The sequence below is a fragment of the Rhinopithecus roxellana genome, chromosome 11 (assembly GCF_007565055.1).
Source record: "Rhinopithecus roxellana isolate Shanxi Qingling chromosome 11, ASM756505v1, whole genome shotgun sequence".
Lineage (NCBI taxonomy): Eukaryota > Metazoa > Chordata > Mammalia > Primates > Cercopithecidae > Rhinopithecus > Rhinopithecus roxellana.
Window position 1 is genome coordinate 53,139,486 of NC_044559.1, and position 24,150 is coordinate 53,163,635.

At 57.4% G+C, this 24,150-nt stretch overlaps 1 protein-coding gene across 2 annotated transcripts in view; it reads left to right on the plus strand.

Moving 5' to 3' along the window:
- The first annotated feature begins 1,208 nt into the window (after nucleotides 1-1,208).
- KNDC1 (kinase non-catalytic C-lobe domain containing 1) overlaps nucleotides 1,209-24,150 on the plus strand; it is a 61,922-nt gene continuing 38,980 nt past the window's right edge. The window contains exons 1-4 of one of the 2 annotated variants that reach the window (XM_030940830.1): nucleotides 1,209-1,543; nucleotides 10,290-10,488; nucleotides 11,110-11,168; nucleotides 21,875-21,946. In XM_030940830.1, the coding sequence (XP_030796690.1) occupies nucleotides 1,442-1,543; nucleotides 10,290-10,488; nucleotides 11,110-11,168; nucleotides 21,875-21,922 (408 nt within the window). In that variant the 5' untranslated portion in view covers nucleotides 1,209-1,441 and the 3' untranslated portion in view covers nucleotides 21,923-21,946. Of the gene's footprint in view, nucleotides 1,544-10,289; nucleotides 10,489-11,109; nucleotides 11,169-21,874; nucleotides 21,947-24,150 lie in introns of those variants that run through there. The other variant, XM_010382745.2, reaches the window with a different exon arrangement.

A 24,150-nucleotide genomic window follows, 5' to 3' on the forward strand; every position in this document is an offset into this window, starting at 1 on the left:
AGCACCAGGGTGCAGCAGGACCAGGCTCCTGGAGCAGAGTCTGCCTGCCACATCGGCCTCCTTCCAAGACGGGGATGGGGGCACTGCAGGCCCTGTGGCGCCCACAGAGAGAGCTTGGGGACAGCTGGCTGAGGCCACACTCGGTGAGACTCCTCCTCTCCAGCTGCACCCCACCCCACCTTAGCTGCTGCCCAAGCTTCCAAACACCCAAGGATGGGGGAGGCTGCACCTGACTTGCTGACTCGGTGGACCAGGGTGGGCCCCAGGGTGGGTATTTTGAATAAGGTGGGGCTACCTGGCTGGACGCAGAGAGTCTGCCCAGCACCTGCCCCACTCCCAGCCTCAGGCTTCAGTGCCCACCTGGGTCCCGGGGAGCTGAGCCCCCCGCACTCCCTGCCAGGCCTGAGAGCCCGGGTGACCCGACCCGGAGACAGAGTGCTGGGAATTTACGTCCCTGAGCACACTGCACCCTCCGACTCTGCGGTCAAAAGCCCTGCCTCCTTCAAGCCAGGAGCATGTATTAAGTGCCTACTGTGTGCCTGGCCACCCACACGGTGGGGCCACGGGGTCGGGGGGAGCTGCCAGCCTGGCCCTGAAGCCGCCCCTCTACTGTGGGAGTACTGGGGGTGGCTGGGAAAGGTGAGATTCGCCTCCACCCTCCTTGCCCCGTGGCCGAGCTTGGGGTTATCCTGGCTCTTCTGACCACCCTGGCTCTGAAGAAACCCCTGGGGGGGCCTTGGGGCAGGAAGAGGTCGACCAAGAGCCCCAGGACCGCCCCAGGACCGCCCCAGGACCGGGGAAGGTCGGGTGCCCCGTGGGGTCTCTCTGACGCCTCCAGGTGGGGATGAGGCACCGTTGTTGCCCCCCCAACACCCCCGGGGCCTCCGAAAGACCCTCGCTCAGGAGGGACCCCGGCCCAGCGACCGCCCCGCCCCACCCCGGGCCCCGCCCCCTGCGGCCCCGCCCCCACCCCGGGCCCCGCCCGGCCCTGCCCTGCCCAGCGCTTCTGCAGAGGCCACCCCGGGACTGCGGCAGCCCCGCCCGGCGGCAGCGGGGTGGACGGGGGAGGTGGGAGGCGGCGAGGGGGTCGGCCCGTCCGAGCGCTCCTGGGCGCCGACTCCGCCCCTCGACCGTTGGGGCCAGGTGGGGCGCAGACCCCGGGCCTCCCCACGGAGGCCACACGCCTGGCTCCGCCCCCGGTGCCTCCCCCAGGAAGGAGCGACGTCCCCTGGGCGCTGGGTCTGGACAGCGCCGCGCAGCCCCTGCGCCCCCGGGGCCCGCCCCGTATCCCTGCCCGCGTCCCCCGGAGACACTGCGGCAGCGGCGGGCAGGCGGGGGCGGGCGAGGGCCGGGCGCGTCTCCATGGAGCCGGGGTGCGCGTAGCCGAGCCCAGCCCAGCCCTGCCGGAGGCCCCGGGGCCGGTGCGCGGCGCGGCAGCAGGATGCAGGCCATGGACCCAGCCGCGGCGGATCTCTACGAGGAGGACGGCAAAGACCTGGACTTCTACGACTTCGAGCCGCTGCCCACCCTCCCCGAGGACGAGGTGAGCCCCCGGCCCCACTGGGGAGCCCCTTCCGCCGCCGAGGGGTCCGCGGAGAGCGCCCGGGGGGTGGACCCGGGAGGGGCTGTGAGCTCCCGCCTCCCCAGGAGCCCTCCTTGGCCGAGGGGGTCCCACCGCCGTTCTCAGCCCCCGCGTTAGGATTTTCACCTGGAGGGGACAACACCTGCGAATGCGCACGGGATGGCGGCGGGTGGGCAGCCCCTGCAGAAGTTGGCGCGCGCGGTGGCTCCTGGTGGAAACCCTGGTGGGACAGTGTGGGGGCAGCAAGGAGGACGGTAGGGGGTCTGCTTACTCCCTGCCGGGCCCCAGGAGGCCAGCGGGGCGCAGGGCAGCAGAGCCCAATCAGGCGCGGCACAGGAGGCCCCAGAGCTGAGGTTCAGGAGCCGGGGGTGGGGAGAGCGCAGGACGACCGCCGCCCCAGACTGAGAGCTGCTTCCCTCTCTCTGGGTCTCTGGGCCTTCACCCAAGACCCCCCTACCCCGCAAGGTGCAGAGGGGCTCTGCCTGCCATCTGCATACCCTGGCGCTTCTGCTCATGGACTGCCCACCCTACAGCACTGACTGCCCAGACCCCACCTTGGCTGGGTCTGACCCTGTAACTCAGCTCTGGCTTGGCTGGGATGGAGTGGACAAGCCAGGCCCGGCAGCGTGAGAGGTGGCCCCCCAGGGATGCAGCAGCTCCCAAAGGGACCCTCATCCTCCAGGGATTCGAGATCTGCCAAACCTCCAACAGGCAAGAGCCCAGACACTGGGCCCCTGTGTCTCCAGTGACAGCGTCGTCACCTGCAGCCATTAATGGGATGCTGCGGCGGCCTCTCTTTAAACAGCCGGCCAAGCAAGGCTGGAGCTGGGAATCCCGGGTGCAGCAGCCCCGGGCCTCACCCGCTCGCAGCCCCCACCTTCTGCCCCAGGGAAGTGAGCTCTGAAGGGATCAGGAGTTTCTGCTGTGGAAGCCCCTTCCTTCTGGGAAGGTTCAGCCCCAGGAGGCCCTCTGCTCAGCCACCTAGAAACTGCTGAGGCTGTGCGGGGGCTGGCGCTGCCCCCGCCCCCACCATGGCCTGGATTTGGTGCAGTTGAAGGCTGTAGAGAGGAGCAGCCAGGGGAGTCAGTAAAGCTTCGAAGATCACCATGGCTCTGACCGAGAAGGAAGCGCAGCCCGCAGCCTTTAGAAACGCCCCAGGATGCATCCCAGGGTATCTGTTAGGAGGCCGCCCTGAGGACGCAGCTCTTCCCACAGCCCCTTCGCGGATCAGGGGCCTGAGCCTTGAGGGCCTCCCAACTCCACACGGAGACAGCAGCCGGTGCCCCGTACACAGAACATGCCGCACCAGGCATGAGCCCACTTGAAGCCACAGGCTGTCTTTCTGCATGCTCCCCACCCCCACGCACACACCAGTGTCCTCCGGTCGGCTGGACAGCTCCTGCCTGGCACAGTGCTGGGGTGGGGGCTCCATCCTGTGATGGCCACAGAGGCCTCCAGGTGACGCCGCTGGGTTAGCAGCGTGCAGTGGGAACGTTCAGGCGGGCCCATCGCAGACACTCCTGGAAAGCATCAGGGGTGGTCCCTGGCCCAACCCTGTGCCCAGCACTGAGCCCAACACGTCCCGTGTCTCAGAACTCCCCTGGCGTTCAGACTCTGCTTCCTGCACATGTTCGGCTTGGAAGGTTCTGAAATCTCCATCAGGGCACGTGGCTGCACCTGACTTGCATTGGAAAACCATCCTGGGTGAAGTGAGAGCACGGTGAGGCTGCATCATCATCCCAGAGTGCCAGGAAGGCCAAGGGCGCAGGGCAGCTGCTGGGAAAGCACGGTGGCGCCAGGCCCGGGACACATGCAGGCTGTGTAAGATGTAGGAGCTCACTCATTCTACAGCTAGTTGTAACAGCTGTCTCCACGGTGGGGCCAAGAAATAGGCCCTCATGGACACCCACCAGAGCCCCTGGAATGTCCCTCCCTTGACATGGTCCCAGAGAAAATCCAAATGGCTGCTGAACATGTGAAAAGATGTTTGCTCATTGCAATCAGGGAAATGCAAAATACACCCCCACGAATGCCTTCCCAAGACCGCCAGGCTGGCAAGAACTGAAGAGCGGACAGCGGCGTGTGCTGGCAAGGACGTCGCAGCAGCTCTCCCTCGCGCCAGTGGGAGGACAAATGGAGCAGCCTCTTTGGAAAACAGCCCAGCATTCGCTGGCAAAGTAGAAGGCACCAGTGCCCTGTGTCCCAGCAACTTCACTATGGTGTGGGCCCGGAGACACATGGCTGTGCATGTGTGAGAACACTCTCAGCTGGAACCCACCAGAGCATCAGCAAGTAGGCCAGCAGGTCCTGGAGGATGTGGCCAGGTTGGATCTCTGGCCATTTGCAGGCAGCACCGCTGGGTCAGCACAGGCAAAGAACCACCAGCACACAATAGACAGGAGATGTTCTGTGGGGGTGATGCAAGGAGGGCTTCCTGGATGAGGTGTCCTTCCTGGGATTCCCATGAGATTTCAGCTACTGTGGATGGCAGTATGGGATCTGAGGTAGAACAGCATGATCCAGACAGAACACTGGCTGCAGAAGAGGCATACAGGCCAGGCAGCCAGGGTCGATGGATGGGCAGTGCTGGCTTCCCCACAGGGATGCAGATGAGACGAAGAGTGTGCACCGGTTTGGGTGCCAGAGCAGGACATGTCCCAGGTCCCTGAGAGGCAGGCAGCACTGTCAACCCTCCTGGAGTTCAGCAAGTGCCTTCCAGAACCTCCTGTGTGCCGGTGTCAGCTGCACTCAGAATCTGAGGGTGGACAGGATGCAGTTGCTGCCTGGAGGGGCACACAGCTGGGGGCTCCCAGTAAAGAAGAGCATGTTCCCTCTACAGGGTCCATATGACATCTGTGCCAGGACGAGCTCAGAGCAGAAGGCACCTTGGGAGCCGAGGTGGTTTTGTGGTGGGGGCCTGTCAGTGTGGAGAGGGCTGTCAGGAGAAGGTGGTTTTGTGGTAGGGGCCTGGCAGTGTGGAGAGGGCTGTCAGGAGAAGGTGGTTTTGTGGTGGGGAGGCGGGGGGGGCCTGGCTGTGTGAAGAGAACTGTCAGGAGAAGATGGTTTTGTGGTGGGGGCCTGGCAGTGTGGAGAGGGCTGTCAGGAGAAGGTGGTTTTGTGGTAGGGGCCTGGCAGTGTGGAGAGGGCTGTCAGGAGAAGGTGGGTTTGTGGTGGGGGCCTGTCAGTGTGGAGAGGGCTGTCAGGAGAAGGTGGTTTTGTGGTGGGGGGGGGCCTGGCAGTGTGGAGAGAACTGTCAGGAGAAGGTGGTTTTGTGGTGGGGGGGGGCCTGGCAGTGTGGAGAGAACTGTCAGGAGAAGGTGGTTTTGTGGTGGGGGCCTGTCAGTGTGGAGAGGGCTGTCAGGAGAAGGTGGGTTTGTGGTAGAGGCCTGGCAGTGTGGAGAGGGCTGTCAGGAGAAGGTGGGTTTGTGGTGGGGGCCTGGCAGTGTGGAGAGGGCTGTCAGGAGAAGGTGGTTTTGTGGTGGGGGCCTGGCAGTGTGGAGAGGGCTGTCAGGAGAAGGTGGGTTTGTGGTAGAGGCCTGGCAGTGTGGAGAGGGCTGTCAGGAGAAGGTGGGTTTGTGGTGGGGGCCTGGCAGTGTGGAGAGGGCTGTCAGGAGAAGGTGGTTTTGTGGTGGGGGCCTGGCAGTGTGGAGAGGGCTGTCAGGAGAAGGTGGTTTTGTGGTGGGGGCCTGGCAGTGTGGAGAGGGCTGTCAGGAGAAGGTGGGTTTGTGGTGGGGGCCTGGCAGTGTGGAGAGGGCTGTCAGGAGAAGGTGGGTTTGTGGTGGGGGCCTGGCAGTGTGGAGAGGGCTGTCAGGAGAAGGTGGGTTTGTGGTAGGGGCCTGGCAGTGTGGAGAGGGCTGTCAGGAGAAGGTGGTTTTGTGGTGTGGTGGGGGCCTGGCAGTGGGGAGAGGGCTGTCAGGAGAAGGTGGTTTTGTGGTGGGGGGGGGCCTGGCAGTGTGGAGAGAACTGTCAGGAGAAGGTGTGTTTGTGGTAGGGGCCTGGCAGTGTGGAGAGGGCTGTCAGGAGAAGGTGGGTTTGTGGTGGGGGCCTGTCAGTGTGGAGAGGGCTGTCAGGAGAAGGTGGTTTTGTGGTGGGGGCCTGTCAGTGTGGAGAGGGCTGTCAGGAGAAGGTGGTTTTGTGGTGTGGTGGGGGCCTGGCAGTGTGGAGAGAACTGTCAGGACAAGGTGGTTTTGTGGTGGGGGCCTGGCAGTGTGGAGAGAACTGTCAGGACAAGGTGGTTTTGTGGTGGGGGCCTGGCAGTGTGGAGAGGGCTGTCAGGAGAAGGTGGGTTTGTGGTAGGGGCCTGGCAGTGTGGAGAGGGCTGTCAGGAGAAGGTGGTTTTGTGGTGGGGGCTGGCAGTGTGGAGAGGGCTGTCAGGAGAAGGTGGGTTTGTGGTGGGGGCCTGGCAGTGTGGAGAGGGCTGTCAGGAGAAGGTGGGTTTGTGGTGGGGGCCTGGCAGTGTGGAGAGAACTGTCAGGAGAAGGTGGTTTTGTGGTGGGGGCCTGGCAGTGTGGAGAGGGCTGTCAGGAGAAGGTGGGTTTGTGGTAGGGGCCTGTCAGTGTGGAGAGGGCTGTCAGGAGAGGGTGGGTTTGTGGTGGGGGCCTGGCAGTGGGGAGAGGGCTGTCAGGAGAAGGTGGGTTTGTGGTAGGGGCCTGGCAGTGTGGAGAGGGCTGTCAGGAGAAGGTGGGTTTGTGGTGGGGGCCTGGCACTGTGGAGAGGGCTGTCAGGAAGCCTCTGGGGACTGGCAGCCAGTGCTCCCAGCAGTGACTGGAGTTTGGTATTAGTCCTGTTAGAATCCCACGGCTGAAAGAATCGGTTGGTCATAAGACAGTGCATTCGAAATGTGCCAAATGATCCCGGCGTCCCTGTGTAACCCTGGCTCAAAGTCGGCCTGGCAGTGTGGTGGGGGTGTTGGAGCTTTCTGAATGCACAGAAGCCCCTAGACTTTCATGAGATAAGGGTCCTCAGTGGGAAGTGTGCCCTGCCCTCTGAGACCCAGGGACTGGCTGATGTGCGGCTTTCCTGGAGAGCAGCCCAGTCCCGGGGGTCCATGTCCACCTGCCTTCCCAAATCCCTCCTCCCACCTGGGATGGGGGTGCAGTTCGTGGCCACACAATTGCAAAGTGGGGACCAGTCTTTCCTGCCCTGCAAGGAACAGGTCTTAGGTGGTCCGCGCGCTCAGACCTACCCCATGGCTCACCCGGGCACACCTTGCTAGGGATGGCGAGGGGCAGGGTGGGTGGTCGGTGGGCTGGGCTGGGTCATGAAGAACCTTCTGGGCCTGCTCAAGAGGCTGGGTCTGTGCCAGCAGACAGAGTCACTGAAGGCTGGCCAGCCACAACAAGGTCAGACTGTATTAGCAGGGGCAGGAGAGGCTGAAGTGTGGAAAGTCACGAGGCCCCAGCCTGCCGTGGGGCCCTCATGGGTGCTGGGCAGGCAGGTGCGCAGGAGGGGGCGCTGGGCAGACAGACAGGCGTCTGCCAGCCGAGGCCGGCGTTGCTATTCACAGCACGTCACCTCCTTCCCAAGTGTCTGCCACAGCCCATTAAACTCCCGTCCAGGCCACCTCGGCAGCCCCGCAGCCCAGCTGGGCATATTTTACTTGAGCACGAAGCCTTCTGGCCCAGCTGTGGACTTGAACCCACCTGGTAGCAAGGCTTAGAGCCCCAGGGTCTCCAAGGGCCCCTTCTGGAGGTGACTGTAGGACGCCCAAATGGCTCCTGACCTCGGAGGTGGTCGTGGGGGTGTCTGCTGGGATGTGGGTGGGGCCCCTGCGGACTTGGGGTCCCGAGGCTAGTGAGTGCTGCCTGTGTCTCTCCCAGTCTCTCCCGTCCTGTTCCGGCCTCTTAGGCCTGTCTGACACCCTTCCTCGCTCATCCAGCCACTGTGGATTCAGGCAAGCGGAGTAATTCCTCTCACCTGTGCTGAAACAGGGTGGAGGCTGCAGGTCCCAGAGGGCAGGTGACCTGGGGCCCAGAGTTCAGGCCTGGGAGCCCTCAGCACATGACAAGACCCCCCGGGTGGCCGGGGGACCCCACTGGCTCAGGACCCTGAGTGTGGAGAAAACTGTCAGGAGAAGGTGGTTTTGTGGTGGGGGCCTGGCAGTGTGGAGAGGGCTGTCAGGAGAAGGTGGTTTTGTAGTGGAGCCCTGGCAGTATGAACAGAAGCCCACCCTCTAGACAGCATGCACCAGAGGGGCTGAGACAATCCTGAGGGGAGGCTTCAGCCACAGACCCCATGGAATTCACCCCTAAAATCATCGGAGAATCTCCAATGGAATTCAGACACGCCCGCCTCTCCTAGGCGCCAGGGGCCCCAGGTGTCCGGCTTCCCTGAGGGGAGGAGGGGGCTGCCCACCGGCAGGTGTCTCCCCTCTGGGTCTGAGCAGGAGGGCGTGCTGTGCGCGAGGGGTGGCCCTGCTGGCACGGCTGACCTGGCTCCCTTCCCAGGTCCACAGGTCTCCACACCGCTGTGTGAGCTGGCAGCAGGCCCCTGACCCGTGAGCAACAGCCAGAAGGCCCCCCAGGGCCCCGCAGGGGAACAGGGACCGGCTCGGACACGTGTCATGCTGGCTCCCTTCCTCCTAAGCAGCACAACCTATGGGGTTCTCAGACTTATTTACCGCTTAGTGTGCGTCTGTGCCCATGTTTGCAGGCATGTGTGTGTGGGCATGTAGCGCCGTGTGCATGTGTGTGCCAGTGCACAGGAGTGTGTGCACATGTGTGTGCCTGTGTGTACAGGTGCATGGGTGTGTGCACGTGTGTGCATGTGTTTGTGTGTACACAGTGCCCAGGCGCCTCTTTAACCAGCCCCACAGGTGTCGCTGGGAGCTTCAGACTCTGGAATCCTGAGGAGTCCTGGGTGGTACAAAGAGGACGGCAGGCTTGAGCCCAAATCAGAGACACCTTTGATCAATCAGTGAACATAGGAATGGGGCAGGGAGATTCCTGCGATAGAAAGAGCTGGAAGGGCCTGGGAAATGATGAAATGATATCATCAAGTCCCTCCCTGGACCCCAAGAAGGAGATGGATGGGGGATGTGCCAAGACCCCACGGACAGACGCAGACCCAGCCCCATGGCCACGCCCCACTGGGCGCCTGTGCCCTGATTCCGTCACTTGTTGGCCTCCTGCTCTGGTTTGAGCCCTTCATCCCTTTCCTGTGCCTGGAGGGCCTCTTGCCGTGCCAGCCACTGGGGCATGGTGGGGGGACCGGAGGTGGGAGGTGCCTCTCAGGACCTCAGCCCAGTGGCACCGGTAGAGCCAGAGCCGCCCTGTGCACTGGGAGAGAGGGGAAGTCAGGGATGGGGGAGCAGGGGCCTCTGCTTCCTCCTCACCTGCCCTGTCCTCCGAGGCCCCGTGTCCGGAGCCTTTCTTGACCTCACCCATGTGCATCCAGGCTGCAGCCCCCAGCCACCCCCTCCTACCTGCACATGGGGTGCCCTGGCCAGGAGCAGCACACCCAAGAGGGCCTTCAGCTCCACGTCTGGGGTACGTGCGAGTGTGGATCGTGCAGCCTTGGGTGTTCTTGTGAGGGTGTGTGCACCAAGTGTGGGAATGGGTGTGTGCGTGTGTGCAGGTATACGTATGTGTCTGAGTGTGCCTGCATGTGGTCAGTGTTAGGCATGTGTGCAGCGGCATATAGTATGTATGCGAGTGTGAGGTCTGTGTGTGCATGAGGCTGTCCGTTCTCATTGCATGAGTGTGTGTGAGAAGCGATGGGACCGTGAGTGCGTGTTGGAAGTGGTGGGACCGTGAGTGTGTGTGAGAAGTGGTGGGACCATGAGTGTGTGTGAGACGCAGTGGGACTGAGTGTGTGTGAGAAGCGGTGGGACTGAGTGTTTGAGAAGCAGTGGGACTGTGAGTGTGGGAAGCGAGAGTGAGTGTGTGTGAGCAGTGGTGGGACTGAAGTGGTGAGACTGAGTGTGCACACACCTTGCACCAGCGTCTGAGTGTCGATGTATGAGCATGCCCTGTGTTGTCATGTGTCTGTGTGGGATGCATGTATGGGGATGCGTGTCTGTGTGAGGGTGAGCACGCGTGTGCTAGGTGGGGATGTTTGTGCGTGTGCATGTTCATGGGGGTGTGGGTGTTGGTGGCAGCCATCGTGGTCACAGCTGAGCCCTCACGGAGTCCAGCAGCCCACTCAGATTTGGAGGTGGGTCCACATGGGGGTGGCCGGGCCATGTGGAGGGAACCACCGTGACTGTGTGCTCGGTGTGAACTGCCTGGAACAAATGTTGGCAGCGTGTGTGGTTGTGCGTTGTGTGCGTGTGTCAGCGTCACGCCCCGTTAGCTCTGCACAAGTCCACAGTTGGGGATCTCGACTCGGTTGCCTCACTCATCTGTTGGCAGCCTCCACAGGCCAGTCGAGCCGTGAGCCTGTGGGGTCAGGGGTGCCCCAGGGAGCAGGTGACCCAGCAGCTCTGGCCCAGCCTCTGGGAGGAACGCCCCATGCCCAGGCTCCAGGAGCAGACACCTGTTCCAGGCAGCACACTGATGGTGCCACCAAATGTTCCATGACTCTGACGTCCAGGGAACAGCAGGACGACTCTTGAAACAAAATGAAACATGGCCTAAAGCCCTTTCCCTGACCCACGCGTTGAAACGCTGCCACGAGCCATCCGTTTCCCCATGGAATCGTCTCCGCGGGGGTGCCGGGGCCCGGCTGAGGGTCCTGCTGGGCTCACGGCCAGGGCCTGTCTTGACAGGAGAATGTGTCTCTGGCTGACATCCTCTCCCTGCGGGACCGTGGCCTCAGCGAGCAGGAAGCCTGGGCTGTGTGCCTCGAGTGCAGCCTGTCCATGCAGAGTGTGGCCCACGCCGCCATCTTCCAGAGCCTGTGCATCACGCCTGACACCCTGGCCTTCAACACTAGTGGGAACGTGTGTTTCATGGAGCAGCTCAGCGGTGAGGCAGCCTCGGGCACGGGGCGGAGGTGCCTTTCGGGGTGGATGTGAGCATAGGCTCTGCCGGGGCAGACGCTGGGAGCCTGGACCCGGGTTTGCTGTGGAGACCTTCTCTTCCTCGGGAGGGACTCAGGCTGGAGAGTGGCTGAGGGTCCGTGGGGTGGCTGCTGTGCCAGGGCAGTCAAACCCACCCTCAGACGCCAGAGGGACACTCAACCCACCCCGACCCCGCTCCGCTCGGGACTTCCCCTAAGGGCGGGCCGTGCACCTCTTCTGTCTCCCCTGGGCCAGTCCCGCTGGCCCTGCTGTGAGTGGACGCTGGCCCGGGAGGGTGGGACACCCCTGCCTCGGTGGGCCACCTGCTCCCACTGCGTGGGCCCTGCCTGGGAGCTGGATTTCCCTGGCGAATGTCTTCAGCTTCCTTCTGGGAAAGTGGTAGAGCCCTTCCCTCTTCCACTTTGGAACCCATTTCCCACCAAACCATTAAGGAGCTAATTTACCTTTTTCGCAGCCTAAAATGGTCTGGGGACGCCAGGTCTGCGGGGAGGGGACCTTCCCGGCTGGCAGGTTCAGGTTCACAGGTGTGACTAGAAATCTTCTCTCCTTCTCTCTCCTCCCTAAGACGACCCTGAGGGTGCCTTCGTTCCCCCGGAGTTCGACGTGACCGGGAACACCTTTGAGGTAAGTGCCGGTGGGGGTAACGCGCTACGCCCCCCCTTTACCTCTAAGGTGGCCTCTGCCATTAACTCAGAAACGCACCTGCCTTGGGGCAGCCTCTGCAACTGGCCTCTGGCCAGGAGCGGAGCCCGGTTCACTGGGCTGTAGGAACAGCCTCTGGGGCACACCCAGCTTCGTCCCCTGCAGTGTTCTCTGCAGGTCCGCACAGACTGTGGGAGCAGCGGCTTCAGCCACGTCTGTCGTCATAACCATTTTATAGCATATTTTCTGGAATGCGAACTTACTACACTTAACATGTTAAAAGTGACCAAAATGACCAGTGATGGTCGGCGGGGAATCACAGCTCCTCTGAGGGAGTTAGCAGCGGGGTCACTCACAGCCTCTGCAGAGACACAAGGCCTCCAGGCACAGCTCCGGGCATGGGTGTGGGCGTGGACCACCCTGGGGGCCTCATCGCCCGAGTCATAGAGGCTGCTGCTCCCAGAGCAGACCCCCATGTAGCCCCTCAGGAACCCTTTGTGTGGGACGAGTTGGGCGACAGCAGCCCAGCACCTCGGGGTCAGCACCTGCGTGGCCAGCTGGAAAGGGGCAGAGTCACCCTGCGGCCCTCAGGTTTGGTCTGTCCATCAGGCTGGGCTCTGTCCCCGGGCAGGGAGTGGCCCATTGGTGGTTCCTACTGTCACAAAGCCCATGGCAGAGAAAGTAACGCAATCCTTAACAAATAAACAAGTAACTAGGAACTCAAAGATCTTCCCAATAAAAGCCCATCGGCTGTGTCATGACCTTAAAATTTGACCTTGAAAGTAGAGTCTGGGGACCAGGCATGGGGGCTCACTCCTGTAATCCCAGCACTCTGGGAGGCCAAGGCGGGTGGATCACTTGAGCCCAGGAGTTCGAGACCAGCCTGGCCAACATGGCAAACCCCGTCTCTACTAAAAACACAAAAATTAGCTGGACGCAGTAGTGCACGCCTGTGGTCCGAGCTACTCGGGAGTCTGAGGCAGGAGGATCTCTTGAACCCAGGAGATCGAGGCTGCAGTGAGCCGAGATGGGACCACTGTGCTCCAGCCTGGCCGACAGAGCAAGACCTTGTCTCAAAAACAAGGAAAGAAGAGTTTTGGGATGGCTCCCTGCATCCCTCTTACTTTCACTTTGAAACAAGTGAGCCTGGAGCCCTTTGCCCTGGGAGGCGGGCAGGGTGCCCCAGGGGGCCTCTGCTGCGGGAGTCCTATGTTTTAGTGCACCCCAGTGTCCAGAACCCAAGCCCCTGTGGCACGTGGCCTGGTGGCTGTGGTGTGGCGTGTGGCCTGGTGGCTGTGGTGTGGCACGTGGCCTGGTGGCTGTGGTGTGGCGTGTGGCCTGGTGGCTGTGGTGTGGCATGTGGCCTCGTGGCTGTGATGTGGTGCGTGACCTGGTGGCTGTGATTCCTGTGCACATGAGGGTGTTTTAGTTTTGTGCTTGCATTCCTAGTCACGTCGTAATCCAGCTCAGACCTGGACGTGACCTCAGCCCAGCCTGTGCCTGGTCCCCTCACTCCATGGTTCCCCTGTGGGACTCTCATTCCTTCGTTTTTATCCCGCGTTGCTCATTCCTCCAAGTCCTATTGTTTCATTGGCACCATTTTTAACTTTCTGAAAAGAATTCAGGCCATGTGTGGTCTTCCAGGTCTTCCTTTTATGTATTCTTGTTAAACTTCATCTGCAGAGCACTGTGTGGCCATAATGTGGCACCTGCTGTGTGTTATCCCGTTGGGTGAAGGCCACGTTTAAATCCCCACTTGTGGGGGCACCAAGGGGTGCAGGTGTTTCCTGGTGTGTACACCGAGAACAGATCTGGGCGAGGTTTCTCTAGGGTGTATGCCCAGGAGGAAGTGTGGCTCGTGGGGCAGGTGGACGTACATCTGTTCCTGGAACTCCCCCAACCACACACCGGAGAGCACAGTGTTAGGATCGCTAGCTCCCACAGGACGTGGACGTGGTAGGGACCTGGGATCTGGGGTCTGGCCTGGGGGACGCAGGTGTGGCAGGGGCCTGGGGTCTTGTGCGTGGGAGGGCACCGCGCTGCATCTCTTTCCTGCGTCATAGGGGATGTGGGTGAGGAGTGCCTCTCCGGTGAAGGTTTATAACCCTAAGAAGTATTGACTGCCCCTAAGAGCGTTTGCTTATGTGAGTTCTGTCTGTTCATATTAATGATGTTACAAATTAAAACCAAGACATTTTAAGTTATCTATTAATTCATTTAAAAACCACAATGCCCATTGTATGTTAACATGCATAACACTTTTATGAAGAATATTTTCCCTCCAAAATTAATGAGAAGAGTGGCATTGGGTTGCATATTTGTAAATCTTTCACGTCTGGGTTGTGGAAAACGCCTGGATATTCACGGCAGCTTCTGCATTCAGTCGGCTGCGATATCATGTCACGTGGCCCCAGCCCCAACCCCAAGCCCAACCCCAGCCCTAACCCTAACTCCACTGTCTACTCAGGAGGGAGGGAGAGTGACCGAGGCGAATGCCGTCTCAGCATCGTTACAGAAAGAGTTTAACCTCTTGAGCCATACTTAGAGAAAAGCTGGCTGACGGTGTCCTCTGCTGAAAAGTGGTTGCTCAATTTTAATATCATCAAATATTTTAATGGTTCTTCTGTTAGGGTCTAACCTTCACAAGAAACCTTTCCTGCTTCAAGGTTGAGCCGAAAGTCACTGCTATTTTCTACCAAGAGCTTTAAGTTTTGTTTCACATTTCATCCACCTGAAGTTAGTTTAATGTTGCAAAGTTTTGCTGTAGGGGTCTAAGATATCGTTTATTAGATTTTCCTCAGGAATGTGATGTTTTCTGATTGTATTCTAAAATTCATTGTTCTCTTTTTGTTTTGGTTTGGTTTTGAGGCAGGGTCTTGCTCTGTCACCCAGGCTGGAGTGCATTGGAGCAATCACGGCTCACTGCAGCCTCCACCTCCTGGGCTCAAGTGATCCTCCCACCTCAGCCTCCCAAGTAGGTGGGGCTACAAGTATGTACCACCATGTCCAGCTAATTTTTCAAAATTTTTGTAGAGACAGGGTCTCGCACTGTTGCCCAGGCTGGTATCGAACTCCTCGGCTCAAATGATTTTCTTACCTTGGCCTCCCAAAGTGCTGGGATTACAGGCATGAGCCACTGTGTCTGGCCACAATTCACTTTAATATCTTTATTTTACATCCAGCCATCTTGCTAAAGTTTTTTTTAATATTTCTAATAACTTATAGATTCTTTTAGTTTTCCTATTTAACTGATTAATCACTGACAAACAAGTGTCTTTCCTTCTATCCCATGGTCCTGCTCCACGTTTTCCTTCCTTCTCTTACTCAGTGCTGCAAGGAATAGCAATGAGTCTTGGAGCAGAAGCAGAGTGAGGCTGAGCACTGTCCCATCTCAGGGAGAAACTGACCACTCTCCCCATCCCCCATTCTAAAAAGAGTGCTTTTCACCTTCCTCATCCAGAACGGTGCCTGCCTCCACCACGAGTCCCCCTCGATGCTGAGTTTTATCGTGAATGTGTGTGTCAATTTCACGAGATGTTTCTTCTGCATCCTTTGACATGATCCTTTAATTTTTTCTTCATTAAGATTCTCATAGTCACATCTTTATTTTCTTATATTAAATCATTCTTTCTTACATAGAAAAATCTAAATTGGGCAAGTGTCTTGTCTTTTTTATACACTGTTTAATTTGATTTACTAGTGCTTGCTTCAGATTTTTGTGCATATTTGAGTGGACTGGCGATTTTCCATTCTGTTCATGTTTTCACTGGTGTTGGCCTCAGGATTGTTCTAATCCTGTATAGGCAGCACCCCTTCCCTTTCTTTGTGCTGTTTATATAAGAATGGGATGATCTGTTCAATGAAAGGCTGGTAGAACTCACTTATAGGGCCATCTGTTTTCTTTAAGAAAGATTTTTAACTACTGCTCAGTTTTTAATAGCTACAGGACTGGCTGGGCACAGTGGCTCACCCCTAGAATCCCAGCACAGGGAGATTTGGGGAGGCTGAGTCGGGAGGATGACTTGATGACCAGAGTTAGAGACCAGCCTAGGCAACAAAGTGAGACCCTGTCCCTACACAAAATTTTAAAAATTAGCCGGGCGTGGTGGCATGTACCTGTAGCCCCAGCCACTCAGGAGGCTGAGGCAGAAGGACTGCGTGAGCCCAGGAGTTGCAGGTTGCAGTGAGCCAAGATTACACCACTGCACTCCACCCTGAGCAGCCGCGTGAGACCCCGCCTCTTAAAGAAGTACTTACAGGACTGATCTCTGGTGTCTCTTACTGAGTCAGCTGTGGGTCTCCTTCTTATGTTTGTAAAATCTCTGGCCTTCAGCTGCAGGTGCTCTCCTCTTCAGCCACTACGTTAGCCGCAGGTTGCCCTGATTTTCTGACTGGACAGTTAATTTGTGCTTCCTCTTCTCAGTCTCACTAGGGGTTGTTTAGTACATTCATTTTTCCGAAGAGCCTCCTCTGTGTCCCGTCTGCTCTCCTGGCATGTCTGTATTTTCTTTTCCATTGATGCTTGTTTTTCATTCTCTCTTTCCTTTCCTCGTTCTGAGTTTAGGATCCATCCCTTTTCTGACTTGAGCGGGTCATTTAGGTCATTGGCTTTCAGCTTTTCTTCCTTTCCAGTATCAGCAAGAGCACTTAGGGCCATGAATGTTCCTCAACATGTAAGTTTTGCTGCATCCTACGAGTTTTACTATATAATGTTTGCATTATCGTTTACTTCTAATTTTTTTATTTCCACTGGGATTTCTTCTTTACCCCTGAGTTATTTAACAATGTGAACAGATTGGTTTTTTCTTACTTTTTATTGAGATACACATGCAGAAAAATGTATATATCACAAACATACAACTTGATGGATTTTCACACTGAACATCTGTGTAAGCAGCACCCAGATGGATGGCAGCAGCCCCTGCCTGGCCCCCGGGTCACTGTCCAGACAGCACAGAGCAGAGGTTGCAATTTTCCTGTTTTTGTGCCTCTTGTGGGTGGGCAGGCTCATGCAGCACTTCTTTGGTGGCTGGTCCTCCACCCAGCATCACGGGTGTGGGATTTATTCTATGTGGCCATGGAAAGCATTTATTTCCAACAGTCGTCTCTAAACTTCCAAACACACTAGGGCTTTTATGTGTCATTTTCATTCTCTTCTTAACTTCTCCAGCCTTCACCCCATGCGGCTCCCCTCTCCACCCTGCTGCCCTGAGCATCCGTGGGCTCAGTGGCCCGGCCTGGAAGACTCAGACCCCTCCCCCATTGCTGGCCTGTTTGCTTGGCATTCATCCACAACATGCAGGCTTAGCAAGTGTCTGGGCTCACGGAGAGCAGGGTGAGTGGGGTCCTGCCTCTTGCTGGTTCTGGTCTACACAGGTAACAGACTTGATGTGAGACCCACAGGCTGGGGATCCAATAGTGCTGGGACGTGAGGATGGGGCTCCAAGGCTCTTGTTTGCATCAGAGGCCTCCAGAGGCCACTGTGAGAAGGTGGAGTTTAAACTGGGACCTGAGGTTGAGTAGGGTTCACTAAATGAAGATGGGATGCTTCCAACACAGAAGGGTGGGCAGAGTGAGGTTGCTGATTCCACCAGGTGTGTAGCAGGCAGTGTCAACCAACAACTAGCCAGAAGGTTATTTGCTGAGTTATTTTCTAAATAAATAGATTGATGGTTGGAGCATAGACAATTGATGATGGATGAATGGAGGGATGGATGAGTGGATGGACAGGTGGATGGATAGGTGGATAGGTGGGTGGATGGGCGGGTGGATGGGTAAATGGACAGGTGATGGTGGATATGTGGATGGATGGGTGGTGGATAGGTGGATAGGCAGATAGATGGTTAATATGTGGATGGATGGGTGGCTGGATGGATGGGTGAATGAACAAGTAGATGGTAGATATGTGGATGGATGAATGGGTAGATGGGTGGATGGTGGATATGTGGATGGATGGGTGGATGAACAGATGGATAGATGGTTGGATGGAAGGGTGGATGGATAGATGGATGGTTAATTTGTGAATGGATAGGTGGATGTGTGGATGGGTGGGTAGATGGGATTATGAACAGGTAGGTGGTGGATTTGTGGATGGATGAGTGGGTGGATGGGTGGATGGTGGATATGTGGATGGATGGGTGGGTGGATGGTGGATATGTGGATGGATGGGTGGGTGGAAAGATTGGTGGACAGGTGGATATGTGGATGGATGGCTAAATGGCTGGGTAGGTGGATGGGTGGATGGACAGATGGATGGTGGATATGTGGATGAATGGGTTGGTGGATGGACAGGTGGGTGGACAGGTAGGTAGGTGGGTGGATGGATGGATGGGTGGATGGGTAGATACATGGATTGATAGGTGGATGAACATGAACAGGAGGATGGATGGGTAGATTTGTGGATGGATGATGGGTGGGTGGATTGATGGAGGATGGATGGGTAGGTGGATGTGTGGAGGATAGGTTGACAGATGGGTGGAGATGTAGTTAGATGGGTGGATGGATAGATAAGCAGATGGATGGATGGGGGATGGGGAATGGGCGCACATATGAATGGATAAGTGGATAGATGGGTGGACGGATGGATTCCAGGTGCCTGGATGGAAACAAAGGGGAATGGAGGGAAGGAATGAATACCCTGGCTTTCCATGAGCTACGGAGCTAAGTTGTATTCTCAAGGCTGAGAGAATCACTGTTGAGAGCATGATCTCAGGAGTGGTTATTGCTGGTCTCCTGCCCTCTGTGTGTGCAGTGCCTGGTAGGCATACGTGCAGTGGGCCCTGGCTCTCTGGATGCTCAGCCAGGTTTGCAAACCTCTGGTCCACACTTTTGCCTCCACAGCTTTGCCCAGCTTGCTCCTTTGTCCTGGAGTGTCCTCTCTTGTCTTCTCATAGCTTCACTCACATCTCCTTCATGGAATCCTCCCTGACCCGTAGCCCACAGAGGCTGGCCCTGCTCCTGTTCCTTGAAACTTGATGTAGTGTTGCTAAATGTTCTCTGGGTCTTCAGGTATTAGATCCCCTGGAGATCTGGGCTGTGCTTGGTGCTGCTCAGCACCCCTGTGTCCAGGCTGAGGGAGATACCGTCTGGGATTATTCTGCTCAAGCCATTGGCCACAGCCAAGAATGCTGCTGCCCACTCTGAAGGAACACTGTCCACAATCAAGCTGAGCACAGCTCAGAAATGTGCAGATGTGCCTTAGCTGGCCTGGCCAGGCCATGGCAGGGCCAGAATTCAGATGCAGCCTCTCCCATCTGAGTCTACATTCCCTGCTGCCCTGCGTAGCAGCTGACCCAGCCCACAGTAGATCACCCAGCTGTGTGCCAACCTCTGCTCACCCTCTTCTGCTGGGGACCCATGCAGCTGCTGCCTGGCAGAGAATGTATCCATGTCCATGTCCAATTGTGTGTCTGTGTCTCTGTGCACATATATACAGTATAGTGTGTGTCATGTGCATGTGTATGTAGTACAGTGTGTGTTTGTGTGCAAGGTGTGTGCATATGCATGCAATATGATATAGTGTGTTTGCACATGTATGTGGTGTGGTATATGTCTGTGTGCATCTATGTAGTATAGTGTGTGCATGCATGTAGTGTGGTATGTCGTGCTCATGTGCACATGTATGGCATGCTATGTCTGTGAGTGGGTTGTGCACACATGTATGCAGTATGCTGTGTGGTTTCATGCGCATGTGTGTATGATGGTGTGCATGTATGTACTGTGGTATGCATCTTGTACATGTATGCTGTGTGTGCATGCATGTAGTATGGTATGTATCATGGGCACATGTGTGTAACGTGTGTGCATGCACATAGTGTGGTGTGTGTCATGAGCATGTGTGGTGCATGATGTGTACATGCATGTGGTATGGTGTGTATCATGGGCACATGTGTGTAATATTGTGTGTCCGTGCATGTAGTATGTTGTGTGTTGTGGCCATGAGTGTTGCATGGTGCACATACATGTGTGTTGTATGGTGTGCGTAGCATGCCTGTGTGTGAACTACAGTGTGTGCGTATTTGTGGTGTAGTGTATGCATGCATGCATGTAGTGTGTTATGTGTCACGGGCACGTGTGTAGTATGGAGTGTATATAGCCTGCATGTGTGTGCAGTGTGATGTGTGTGCATGCATGCAGTGTGTTACATGTCACATGTACCCATGTAGCATGGTGTGTGTGTAGCATGCATGTGTGTGCAATGTGTGTGCATGTATGTGGTGTGTGTGCATGCATGTGGTATGTGTCACAGGCACACGTGTAGCATGGTGTATGTGTAGTGTGCATGTGTGTGCAATGTGGTGTGTGTGCATGCATGTAGTGTGTTACATGGCACATGCACAGGTGTGTATCACAGTGTATGTGGGTAGCATGCATGTGTATGCAGTGTGGTGTGTGTGCATGTGTGTACAGTGTGTGTAGCATGTGTGCAGTGTGGTGTGTGCATGTATGTGGTGTGTGTGTGCATGCATGTAGTCTGTTATGTGTCATGGGCACAAGAGTGTATCATGGTGTGTGTGTGTAGCATGCCTGTGTGTGCAGTGTGGTGTGTGCATGTATGTGGTGTGTGCATGCATGCGTGTAGTGTGTTACATGTCACGGGCACACGTGTGTAGCATGGTGCGTGTCTGCAGCACTGGATTGATTCTCAGTCTTTGGGTGAGAACAAGGCTTTCGGTGGGTGGTACTTTTTATTTTTTAATGTTCGCGATGAAACATTTAAACATACAGAAAAGAGAGAATAAGAACAGCACATGCAAAGCTACATTAGCGAAACTACAGCAAGTTTCAAGGAATAGACTTTCCACCCCACCTCAGAAATGACCCACAACTGACTGGATTCAGATTTACCTCTAAAAGATCAGGCCCCTCTTAACATGTAACCACAAAGCCTCGGCCACACTTGGAAACGTTCACAGCCACTCCCAGCCTGGGTGGGTGTGGACTGAGGGTTCGGGTCCCCCCTCTGCTGCCCGAATCTTGCTCTTCCAGCCATTTCCCTGCGGGATCTGAGTGAGATCCACACACCTGGCTGCCTCCATGCCTCCTGAGTTTCTTATGATCCCACACCCCCGGCTCTCTTCCTTATGGTTTTTGTTGAAGAAAACTTGGTGGTTTGTCTCTGAGGCCAAGTCTAGGATAGTCAGGGGTGCTGTTGGACTCAGGTTCCTACCAGGGCCCATCGGGGGCGTGTGGCCTCTGCTCCCCGACAGCCGTAAGTGGCCGCCACGAATCCTTGGAGCCGCCACGGTAGTCCTTGCCTCAGTTTGTGAGCAGGGCTCCCAGTGTCAGGAGATTCACCCTCATTGACACCAGGCAGCCGCAGCAGACAGTCCCTGCGGACAGGGAGGTGGGAGGCTCAACTCCTTCTCTTCATCCACCCGTTTTCAAAGCAGCGAGTGCATCCAGCATCCTCTAGCGCTAACCAGTGAGCTTGGTTTCATGGTTTTATGAATTTAAGATTCACACGTCTCTGATGGGATTTGGTCCATTCTGCTGATGCTAACTGAAGCTCAGAAGGCGCCCAGTCCTTGGCACCCAGCTCTGCTGGGCTCTGAGCCACTTCCTGGTGTGGCAGGATGCTCCAGCCCCTTCTGTGGGTTCCTGTCCCAAATCTGCGCAGCCCTTTGTCTGCAGAGCCCTGCCAGCGAGGCCCTGTCTGGGCCCAGGCAGCCCTGGGAGCCCCCAGGTGCGTGTTCATCGTGCCCTCCTGAGACCCGGGCTGCGACGGACCCACCGTGCTGAGTGCTGCAGCCAGCAGTTCTTTGAACCGGTCACCTCAAGTCCACCAGAAATGCTTCCCAGGGCCACGAAGAGCCTCCCAGGCTGACCCAGACCCTGATCCAAGGATCTCCGGCAGAGCGGAGGAGGGGCTTCCTGAAGTGAGACTCAGGAGAGTGGAACCCACTTCCTACCCGCTAGAGAGGGGCCTTTTCAATTTTGAGAAAAACGTTAACCAGTGCCGAACTGAAACCCATTTGGCTTGAGTGCATTTGCTCAGGAGTCGCATCTCCAGGGGGGTTTGCTCAGGAGTCGCATCTCCAGGGGGTTTTTGCGTCTACTTCCCGCGGGTGGCCAGGCCCTGTCCCCACATGAGGCGAGAGCCACCGGGATGCCCAACGTGAGTGCAGGCGCCGTGGGAGCTACAGGCTCAGACCACACTGAGGCCTGGAGCAGGAAGCTGCAACGTCCACCTCCTCGACCCGGCTCCCCGTCGCCCTGTGGCCCAAGGTGTGATCATTTCATGCCTGATCAGCCTCCCTCTGGCCTGTTCCCCTCCACTGACAGCCAAGCCCAGCCAGGCAGGGCCACTTGGTGCTCCCAGGACAGCCTCCAGGTTCTCTGGCCCACAGGCCTGGAGAGCAGGCCCCACCCTCCCTTCCTCTGCCAGACGCCTGCCCGAGGCCCAGCCTTATCCTGCTGCCCTGGGGCCTCTGATGTCCTTGTTTCCTGAAAGGGGCCTTCCCTGACAACATGACCCCCAGGGAACTGACTCAAACAGCTGCTCTTAGCCGGCAGCTCCAATACCGCGGTTTCTCAGATTCCAGCACAGTCTTCCCACGGAAACCTGGCGGCTTAGTCAAATACGGCAGTTTCTGATTGCAGCACAGTTTCCCACAGGAATCTGTTTCTCCGTGTGTCGCCATCTCCTGACCCTGCAGGTGGCACACAGGTGTGTTTCCCTCCTTCAGGGCGCACCGTCCTTCAGGCCAGAAGCTTCCAGAAGGCAGAAATGCTGAGCTCCCTGCAGCGATGCAAGGCGGGCCCCATATGGCTCTGCACCTTGAGGGCCGACTGCGTCCTCTGGGCTCCGAGGGGCCACTCTCCCGCGGCCATGCAGAGACCCGGAGATCTGAGGCTACAAGGACAGCGTCGGGGCAGGAGGAGTCCTTCCTCATGGTGCCAGCCGGAGGGTGCTCTCCAAGTTCACACCCCAGAGAGTGAGGCTGCAAACGGATTAGGTCTGGATATTTTAAAATTATAAAAATATTAGCAGAAACAAAGGAAAGCTGTCCCTGTCACATTGGGGTAGAGAACATCCTCCTACAAAGCTGCTGAACACAAACAGGTCGGATTCCACATGTTAGAGCGTAGAGCTCTGGGATGTGAGAAGATGCATAAACAACGTCAGAAGCCGGCAACAGACGCAGCAAGCGTGTGTGGCGACCAGGCTGAGGCGAGCCCTGATGTGCACAGGCACCCGGCAGCCCCACCTCAGGGGAGAAAGCACAGTCCTTGCATAGGGATTTAGAGGAAAAAATTAAAACTACGAGTCGATACAAACAGATGCTTGGTCTCATTCATAATTACAAAAATGCAAATTAACTCGACGAGTGAGTTTCCCCTAACAGATTGGCAAAGCTGCAGAGACTGGTGCCTGGGCTGCGGCTGGTGAGTAAACCGGTCGGTCATTTATCAGGAGGGTTTGTCACAGCTGTCAGAATTGTAAGTAGATGTGACCTGGGACCCAGCATCCCCCTTCCTGGAATTGAGGGTTCGCACACCTGACGTGGCCGCACCGACATCACACAGGGCCTCCACCGATGCCACACGGGGCCCCCACTGACGCCACACGGGGCCCCCACCAACGCCACACGGGGCCTCCACTGACGCCACACAGGGCCTCCACTGACGTCACACACAGCCCCCACTGAAGCGTCGGTCATGACAACAGAACATGAGAAGCACCCACAGTGGCATCAGAGCAGAGGTGATGGACCCTGTGTGCCCAAACACGCATGTCACGGGTCCCCCAGGGAGACGGATCCCGGCCCGGGCACAAGAGTGTGGCAGGTCCCCCCAGGATGGCACAGGAGACCCCAGGAGTTGGCAGCAGAGCAGCCATCGGGGCTCTTGGCCCAAGGTGCAAAGGCAGAGGCGGTGGTTGTGGCCAGTGCCAGGCGAGCTGTGAGGGGACAGGGAGGTGCCAGGTCCCCTACCAGAGGCACGTGCACAGCAGGGAGTCTGTGGGGATGGCCAGTGGCCAGGGGCTGGTGTGCCAGGTGGGCTGCCCCAGGGCACCAGGCAGGGCGCAGGAGGGAGAGAGTAGAGAAGAAGCAGAAATCGGCCTGCGGGGAGGCAGGGCCAGGCATGGGACAGAGAAGGTCAGTCTGGGTTCCTGACCTGGAAGGAGATTCACGCTGTGAAAAAGCCAGGATGCAGGGCAGAGTGCAGCTCAGGAGAGAGAAGAGATGCGTGTCCGGCTGCCTGTGTGTGCTGGGTGTGCACGTATGTGTCTGCATGTGTGCCCACGTCTAGACTGGAAAGCCCCAGGACTGTCCACACACACACACACACACACACACACACACACAAGACTGTGGAAGTGGAGCCATCTGCGAGGTGCCATTCATGCCCCAGAGAAGAAAGTGTGGGGTGCTGCGTGCTCCTGGTTTCTTTGTGATACTTTCTGTCTTGCTCAAATAAGACATCTCAGGAGAAAAAGGAGTTTGAGGCAGAATTGGATGAGCTTGGTGATGGTGGTTGGGGCCGGGCTCAGGTGGAGTCAGGGGCCCTGGGATCTGGCTGGGTCCCTGCAGCCTGACCCTGAGACAGACCCTGACAGAGAGGGGGAGTCGGCCAGGATGACCAGCTGGCCTGGGGCCCCGGGATGCAGGGCTTTCTGTGAAGACTGGACGCTCCCTGGTCACCCTGGACCTCATGATGGAATGGAGAGGCAGGTCTCAGGGTTCTGTGACAACATCTCGAGACCACCCAGGGAGATGCCTGGGGCCAGGGCAGCCCAGGACACAGGTGCATGTCTACTCAGCCAGCCCAGGACGCGGGTGCGTGTCCACTCAGCCAGCCAGGACTAGAGTGGACACTGAGGGACACTTGGGGACCCCAGACTCCCCTCGGGAGCGGAGCACAGGTGCGGGGGTAGAGCAGGCCCTGGGTCAGGTCCCAGCTCCACACGTGAGCTGTGTGACCTGCGATGTGGCCCTGGGCAGGTTCCTGAGCCGCTCTG